At 35.1% G+C, this 8,825-nt stretch overlaps 1 protein-coding gene across 5 annotated transcripts; it reads right to left on the bottom strand.

The window, feature by feature from the left end:
* Positions 1–676: 676 nt before the first annotated feature.
* Positions 677–7,677, bottom strand: LOC101488140 (uncharacterized). 5 transcript variants are annotated; one of them, XM_076883008.1, is made up of 13 exons: positions 7,552–7,677; positions 7,265–7,469; positions 6,977–7,143; positions 5,941–6,003; positions 5,685–5,818; positions 5,520–5,604; positions 4,946–5,272; positions 4,773–4,858; positions 4,427–4,544; positions 3,717–3,802; positions 3,312–3,429; positions 3,064–3,169; positions 679–1,827 (listed from the first exon to the last, which is right to left on the bottom strand). In XM_076883008.1, exons 3-13 carry the CDS (start codon positions 7,101–7,103, stop codon positions 1,665–1,667), a joined length of 1,413 nt encoding a protein of 470 aa, XP_076739123.1. In that variant the 5' UTR covers positions 7,104–7,143; positions 7,265–7,469; positions 7,552–7,677; the 3' UTR covers positions 679–1,664. The 5 variants fall into 5 exon arrangements, with proteins under 5 accessions (XP_076739124.1, XP_076739125.1, XP_076739123.1 ...); XM_076883009.1 differs by having other exon boundaries at positions 677–1,827; positions 3,312–3,426; positions 7,265–7,558; XM_076883007.1 differs by having other exon boundaries at positions 7,265–7,558.
* Positions 7,678–8,825: the final 1,148 nt, after the last annotated feature.

Raw genomic sequence — 8,825 nt, forward strand, 5'->3', positions numbered from 1 at the left:
GCCCATAAAGGTTAATATATGGTTTAAATAATCTGATGCTACATGCTGGAGGATCTTCTGCTGGGAAAAGTCAGTCAGTGCTCAGCCGCATATGGGGAACACAATGGCTGTACATCACTTTGGATCAACTTCTGGAGTAAACATATGCTTGTCTTGGACAATCATTGTATATTTTTTAATATAAATATAATCCAGGTAATATGGAATTGACAATTCTCTAATTGGTAAATCTACATTTTCTAGTAAAGTGGTCAAGAGCTATTTAGAAAAAAAACAACTTCCAATTTATTTAAGAAAAACAAAACAAAAAGTCGGTGATGTCAAGAGAAATACAAATGGAAAAAGCAAGGAGTGCGATGTCGTGATGTCCCAGTTTTACGCTGGATCTTAATACAGCTTACTACACAGTAGTTTATGCATATTTCTCTCCATATCCATGTAACAAGATACATCCACATTAAAGGAGTATGTATAGGTTTCAAATAAACTGAGGGAAAGTTTTTTTCATCTGAACAACCGTTGAACCACAATAGTTTACTACGATTTAAATTTTAATGTAAAATGAACTGATGTGAATGTCCTATGATAACTTCAAATGTTACCTTTGAGTTTTTTTGTTTTTAGAAGGGAAATACATTTAGTTAGTTATTTATCAAAATATTTATTTTTGAAGTGATTGAAACAACACAATTTTCTTTGTTTATTTAGTTGAGCCTTAATTTGCAAAAATCATTGGGATTTTCCAACAGTGGCCAATCTACAAAATTTTACATGGGATGCAAAGGAGGGGCAAGTTGTCTAGGCAGGGTGGCACATACATCTTCAGTGAAGTGAAATCCCCCTGTTTAAATGGAGTCAACAATACAGCCACAAAAACTCTTTAAAACTATTTATTGTATCATTGTCTCTAAGAAAACAAAGAAAAGGTGATTTTTTTTTTACAAGTTTTAAAGTAGAAAAACTTAGTGTAATAAAATCATTTGAATGTAATTATGTATGCCTTTATTTGAAGGGACAATAAGAAAGACAGTTTCATTTAGGCAGTCTTGGCTTGTGAAGAATGAATTTACACATGCTGATATATATTTGCGTTTGCACAAGTAGGATAATAAGAATAGGGAATACCCTCAAAACAGTTATGTCACATTATTGATTTCAGAAGAAGACAGAAGATAAAGGGAATAACCCCATATCCCTTCTTCACCTAACTTTGACCCCCTTCTATTTCTGGACGTCACATCTTTTGAGATATATGAATTTTCATTCATATGAGTACACTTAATTTCATGTCTTATTCAGGGTTAGCTATTTTCTCTTCAGTTAGGTTTACGATTAGCCAATTTTTACACAAACATCCATTCTTACATGATATGTTTTACAGATAAAAATCATGTTTATTCACATTCTACAGAAGAAAATATCAGCTATTTGTTTAATTCTAAAAGCAAAGTAAAACATGGTAATCAACAATGCTAAAGGAAAACTGAGTATAGCAAAGAAAAAGTATGGTGTATAAATGCAGCACACTTCTATGATTTTGTAGCTTTTGTCAAAAGTAATGTTCCACCAAATAAACTTCCAACTAACGTGTCAGTTTGTGGATATAAACACAGCAATCGTTTAATTTACTGTCTGCAATGTCAGCTTTACAGAACCATTAATCCTCATTTTTTAAGTTCATTTACTTTCAAAGTGTAATAGTTCTCTTGTAATTTTAAAATTTTCAGTTGCATGTTTATTTTTTCCCTCTTCAGTTGATCAAGATCCATCGTATTCAAACCAGAGCTGGCTGAGGGCCCAGGCGACGGGGCCTCCGTTATGTCCGCACTGCAAGTAAAAACACTCTTGTTTATGGAATTTTTATAAAATATATTTTTTATATATTTTGTCTAGAAAGAAAACATATTCTTAACAAGCAATTTTTGCACAAGAAAATTAAGCTCATTCAAGAAAAATGTCTGAATGTTCTCAGTCATCCAGGTCATTGTAGTCTAAGGAGCTTTGAAAGAAAAGTGTCTGGACTTCTTTAAATAGCTTGAAGACGTTTCACCTCTCATCCGAGAAGTTTCTTCAGTTCAGAACTGAATATTCTGGTTCTGATTCTTGAAATAAGAAAGATAATCTTATTCTTCTAGAATAAGATTATCTGTCTTATTTCAGGAGTAAGGCCACTTGAACGACTTTTCAATTTAAGAAATGCATAAAGGCAGCCAGCCCAGGTGTCACTGTCGGAGAAAGAAGACCCAGTCGCACACAGATAACAATTGATCACTTATCTGGCAAGTAATACTCAAATACGCAAACGGTCCAAGAATACTACCAGGCTTAGTGCAATACTTCAGCACTGACTGTCATTCAGTCACACCAATAAATAGTCCTGCCTAAGAGAGCGGCAGCACTAGGTAAACAATCGCCACAAAGCCGGAGAGAAAAAGGAAAGAAAAACAAGAATAAACAAACACAGGCAGGTCGACCAGTTGGGGAACCGTCCGGTCGACCAGGCTTGAGCCTGACCCATGGCCTTTTGTTGCATGTCTTCCCCTCTCTCTCCCTCTACTTTCCTGTCAGTTCTTCACTGTCTCTATCAATAAAGGCCAAAAAATAAAATATAAAAAATTTAAATCTAGACTTACCTGTAGAAAGCTTTTTTATTCATGTGAAAATCTAAATTAAACACTAAAATAACAAAATAATTCTTCAAAATAGCTTGTTCAAGAAAGCATAATACTCATTATAGGTAAAAAAAAATTTAATAATCAGTGTCTTTCCTTGTAATAATTCAAATTTTCTTAAATTAATCACACATTTTAGACAGTTTTGCCTAATTTAGGCATAAAACAGATTCATTTGCTAGTTTTAAGGATTCTAGCAAAACAACTTACCCAATTGGCAGATTTTTTCTCTCAAAACTAGACAGTTTTGTCAGATTTAAGAATATTTGGCTAATTTCAAGTAGAGTTGGTTTTGCAGTGCGAGAAATAAATGCCGTCGAAAAACAACCCTTTAAGACTGTGTGAATAAATTCAAAATCTTTGCCTAAATGATATGAGAGCTTTATCTTACCCCCCTTCTGGCCTCATGGATTGTAAATCAGCTACTTTGTGGCCAGAGCAGTGAACAGCTTTATGCTCTTGCTGATCTGACACGGCCAGAGGTTCACAGGAAGGACCTGTACATTTAGAAAACATGTTGGAAAAAGAAGACCAGAAGAGATCAAAAGAAATAATAAAAAATAAAACAAATACATGAAACTGGATTTATTTTTCTAGAAAAAAAAAGCAGACAAAAATCATGGTTTTTGAACAACTCACTCAGTTTGTCTTCAGGTTCTTTCTTAACATTTTGCTGTTTGATTGCTGTGTTCTTTACCACATCTCTGTTATTTCCACTGACTTTAGATCTTGGCATCTCAGGATGATGTCCAGTCTTCTGTTTCAAAGACAGCCAATTATATATGAGTATCCTTATTTATAATTTCGTTTGAAAATAATAAAACTATTTTGAGCAACATTTAGTTTAATCCAAGTTTTATTTATATAACACAGAAACTATAAAGAGTCAGCTCATGGTGCTTTATATTGTAAAGACCCTACAATAATACAGAGAAAATACCAACAATTAGATGACCCCCTATGAGCACGTGCTTTAGTGACAGGGGTGTTTTAATTTGTCTTTATTTTGAATGCTAAGTTTTTAATAAAATAAAACAGTCTTACCTCAGGAAGGCTATTAACGACACCCTTTACTTTGATCTTCAGTGCAGGTTTCACAGGTGTCAAAATTGTGCTGGTTGTTGTCTTCTCTGAAAAAAGAAGGATGATTAAAATATGAGCATGTGCACTTTGGAATTATTAGAATTAGTTTGATGTTGATGTTCATTCTGAACTTCAGCAGATCATCTTGACCATGTCTCCATGTCTTTATTGAGTTGCTGTCATGTGATTGGCTGATTAGATTTTTGCATTAATGAGCAGTTGGACAGGTATACGCAATAAAATAGCCGTTTATTGTCTTTTGAAAGTACAACTATTCATTACAGAACACACCCGACCTGTTTTGATCACAAAGATATGCAGAAATAATATTTATTCAAGCTGCAAACAACACTACTAGTTAGCTGTGTGCACATATGTGCTAACATATCTGTAAATGCTTACATAAAATAAAAAGGCTCCTAATTTTAGCACAAGCCTGTAGAAGGATTTCACTCATTGTTTGGAGAACTTCAATTATCATTTCAGAACTGAGCCAAATTAACTGTACACCCACACTCATCTCACATAATCAGAGGTTAAAGAAGGACGAACCTGTGAACTTAGAAAATAGATTGAAAGTGTTTTTCTTCTACTTCAACAACAAAAAAAGCAAAAAACTAAATAGAAGTTGAATACAACCTTAAAGTGCTTTTAGTATTTGAACAACTCACTCAGTTTCTCTTCAGGTTCTTTCTTAACATTCAGCTGTTTGATTGCTGTGTTTGTTGCCACATCTCTGTTATTTCCACTGACTTCAGACCTTGGCATGTCAGGATGATGTCTAGTCTTCTGTTTTAAAGACAACAAAGAATATATTTGTATTTATTTTAAATAGTCGGACTGGATGTTGTCAAAGCATACATTTGTAATTTGTCATGCTGAACCATAATATTTGCCAAATTTCTATCTTAATGATGGTGATGGTGTAGAGCAGAGTACTCTAAGATGGTTAACATACTCAAAAGTTCCAGCAATGCAAAGTACAGTGAAACATTTAAATAAAATAATCTGTCTTGCCTCAGGAAGGATGTTAATGATACCCTTTACCTCTTTCATCTGTAATGCATGTTTTCCAGGTGTTGGAATTGCACTTGTTACTCTGTCTGAAAAAAGAGGAAGAGTTATTTTCATACACAAACAAGGTCTTTGTTATCCAAACATACCAATAGGAAATATATTGGAAATGTCACCTTTGGTACTACTGCTGCCAGTATGGTTAGAGGCAACAGCAGGCACAGTCTCTTCCTCATCATTATCATCTTCTTCATCCTCATCTTCCTCAGTGCTACGCTGATCGTCACCAACATCATCTTCATCCATATCCTCATCTTCATCTTCATCAAGATCTTCCACGCCTTCTTCTTCTTCAGAAGAGCTATAAATCGGTGTAGCATCTTCATCTTCGTTTTTCTTAGTGTCAGGCTCATTATCTTCATCCATATCATCATCATCCTCTTCTCCATCATCATCATCATCATCATCATCTTCATCATCATCTTCATCATGATCCTTGGGTTCTTTCAAGAGATGTTTAAATGTTTAAAATATTACAACGTACATGGAGATTTTTGTGACTTTTTCTATGCAAATACTCTTTTTTTTTTTCTGAAATCCTGTGGTGTATTTGACAAAACTACTGACGTCTTCAAACAGCTGATTAAAAACGATATAATAATGTTTGCATGCTTTTGATTCATATTCTCAAACATTCTCTGGTTTTGAGGCACAGATAAAATAAAATAAAAAAAAAAAGAGCAGACAAACCTGTTGAGAGTTTGTGGGACTCAAGGTCTGATGATTGTGGTTTTCTTTTCTTTTGTCTATATCCTGTAGTGGTTAGGTAACCTTTCTGTGATAAGTTAATTCAACAGTTTATTTAGTGAAATCTGATTTTTGTAGTAGTAGATTCATAAAAATGCAACAAAGTACCTTGATCCAATAGCGTAGAGGTTTTCCTTCGTGGTAAATAGATGACTTCCATTTTCTGCATGACTCTTTTCCTGCAAGCTTCTCAAACTCAGGTGGAGTGTAAAAGGAGCCTTTACGTTCAATACATGCCTCACCTATATTTATAAAGAAAAAAGTAATCGTTTTTATGAAAAAGTTATTCATTGATTGATGTATTTATATATGTACAAAAGAGAAAAGGAAAGACTGGTAAGAAAACAATACTGCATGTACTTACCTTTTTTCATCTTCTCTTTATCCAGGATGCCCTTTTTGAGTCCACATTTTACATGCCAGGGTTCTGTTTTTTGAATCACCAAAAAAAGAAGAAGTACTTTCTCCATAAAAATAAATATTAAATGTATTTTCATGGTCAATGTACAATGTACTAATAATTTGCAATTGTAGAAGTTGTATAAAGAGAGATGCCCGTTGTGGGAGTATTTCCTACTTTCATTGTAATAGTTGTTAAATGTCACAGGGTGAACTTCCTGTTTCTAGAGACAGAGCGAGTAGTACATTTTGTTCTTTTCCTATTAAGAGTAAAATATGAACATATACTTTAATGCAACATAAAACTCATAAAAGCGTTTCCTCTTTAACAACCCCTTATGAGCAAGCACTTTGGTGACAGTGGCAAAGAAAAGCTTTTTAACAAGAAGACTCAAGCAGAACCAGGCACAGAGAGGGTCAGCCATTCTGTCACGACCAGTTGGAGTGAGGGAGGGAGACAGGACAAAAGACATGCTGTGGAGTTGGTTCTTCAGTAGGTGATGCTGCCTAAATGAAGTGAAAATGTTGCCCGTCTTATTGTCACTTTGGATGAAAACTTGAAATACATCAGTTTGCTCCATTATCCAACACTTTTTTGGGGGTTCTCTTTCCTTAAATATTACATTTAAATAAAGCCAAAAATGTGCTCCAGTTAAGGTATAATGTGATGCTAAGATCCCTGGAGAGTGTTTCCTAAACCTATATCTGCCAAAAACTTTGCAGTCACGTAAAATAATTTTAATGTAATTATGCATGTCTTTATCTGAAGGAACAAAAGAAAGGCAGTTTCATTTAGGAAGTCTCAACTTGTAAAGAATGAATTCACACATGCGTTTATATATTTGCATTTACACAAGTATGACAAAGAATATGAAATACCCTCAAAACTGTCATGTCTCATTATACCCTGCAACTTCAACAGCTTCAGAGAATTATATTTCGCATGCAGAAATATATTTTAATAAACAGATCTTTAAGGTAAAATGACACAAAGGACTTACTGTCCTCATTTTTATCATCCGCAAATCTCTTTCTTTTCTTCAAGCTAATTCTTCCTTTTTTCCTTTTGGGTTTCTCATATTTTTCCCATGGAAATCCTGGAAGCAGGCTTTCAAGGGATTTATCCATTTTTTATTTTTCAATATTAGATATCTCCTTCCTAAACAGACTTTAGAGAAGAAAAGTTATTTTCAGCTAAAATAACGCTCTTGAATCACTTAAATCAATTACAGTCACAATCATTAAAAAAAAAAAAGTGACAAGCGTCACGAAGTACAAGGTGGACTCACGCGCTGGACTCCGAGGATGATGCACACAAGTGAATTTATTAAAGAACAATATCCAATGAGTGTATATACACAGATGCGGGGCAGTGCTATGTACAAAAGGTGAGGGGGGCAGGGCTCCTGGGAAAATCCAGGGGAACACGCTCGTCTCTCTCCACACAATCCAAACACGAATCCACTCGCACACCAGGGAAACAGTCCAGGGAATCTGCACACAAAGAAACGCTTGTTAGATTCTAAACACACACTGCACGGGAAAATACTTGCTGGGACGCTCGACTTTCACTGACGCGATTCTCACAACAATCCAGCGAGGAACAGCCGTTGCTTCCTGTCTTAAATACCATCCACACTGATGAGGCACAGGTGTTTCTTCCTCCGAGGGCGTGGGCCAAGGGCGTGAACCTATAATGAGTCCAATTTCATTCTTCATTTTTCTTTTTCAAAGAAACAAGTTCATCTTCGACCATAGCCTTTAATTTCTTTTCAATTGCCAGAGCCCTAATATTTCTCTGACATTTTTGTTTCATCTCCATGTTCTGGGCCTTTTGATCATCTATTACTTTGCCCATTTCATATTTCTTATCTGTTAACTCTTTCACAGTTTTATCCATTAATTCGTTTTGGTCCTGTAACTTTGTATTATGAGTCAAAAGGCCCTCAATCCAATACTGCAAGGATTTATGTTCCTCCTCGCGTTCTTTAACTGCGTTGACGGTCACACTTTTACCAATTTTTAATCGATTCTCAAACTTTTCTATATGATTAGCATAAATTCCCATGACCGTTTTAAACTCTGTTTCTGCAGCATTAGCTTTGTTTTCGAGGTTTTTTGTATTTTCATCGTAAAATTGCTGCATCTGATTTTTCTCCTCTTTGTGGCGTTTCAATAATAAGTCAACAATTTGGCTGTTGTGAAATTCCTGACGTGCCACCTTTTTTTCTGTTTCCAGCAGTCCTTGCAGGACTTCGACTTCTTCCTCATGATTTTGTTTAAGTTCAGCCAGAGTCTTCTCCGTCTCTGCGCGGAACTTTATGAGAGCTTCGTGGTCATCTTTTATCAAGTTTCACCTGTCAGAGGTATTTGTCCTGTCTTCCACGACAGAAGACAGCATCTCATTATTCTGCCAAACTTCATTGTTTTCTTCAGTTAGATCCTCGATCAGTATTCAAGTATTCAAGCTCTATTTTAAGCTTTTCAACTTCGTTAATCATTGGACGGAGTCTTTGGTCAAACTGGCTGGCATATGTTTCTTTTTCTTTTTGGCTTTTGTCTTTTAGGCCATTAACCATTTTTTTTTTCAATATATTAACATCTCTGTCTTAGGTTTTGAACTAATTTCTGCTTTTTAATGCTGTATAATTTCACAACAAAACGATAGCTTAATAATAAATTCATTTTGACAGGTTTCATGGTCTATTTAAGGCTTTTTGGACATCAAAGGAATGTCATTAAACGTCACCACAGACAACAGACAATTAATTCTGTTTTGCAGTGTGAGTCAGTAGTGACCGGTGACTGGCTGCTCCAGCCAATGATGCGCAGCTAATCAACATCGTTGAC

Source organism: Maylandia zebra, linkage group LG4 (genome assembly GCF_041146795.1).
Source record: "Maylandia zebra isolate NMK-2024a linkage group LG4, Mzebra_GT3a, whole genome shotgun sequence".
NCBI classification, from domain to species: Eukaryota; Metazoa; Chordata; class Actinopteri; order Cichliformes; family Cichlidae; genus Maylandia; species Maylandia zebra.

What these genes read in the sequence shown, in the direction of transcription:
- LOC101488140 (XM_076883008.1), bottom strand. Translation starts at nt 7,103, where the DNA reads ATGGATAAATCCCTTGAAAGCCTGCTTCCAGGATTTCCATGGGAAAAA. An exon ending in CTCTACGCTATTGGATCAAG is followed by an intron (nt 5,605 to 5,684) that starts GTACTTTGTTGC and finishes AACTTATCACAG; the next exon opens with AAAGGTTACCTAACCACTAC. An exon ending in AGAACCTGAAGAGAAACTGA is followed by an intron (nt 3,803 to 4,426) that starts GTGAGTTGTTCA and finishes TTCTTTTTTCAG; the next exon opens with AGAAGACAACAACCAGCACA.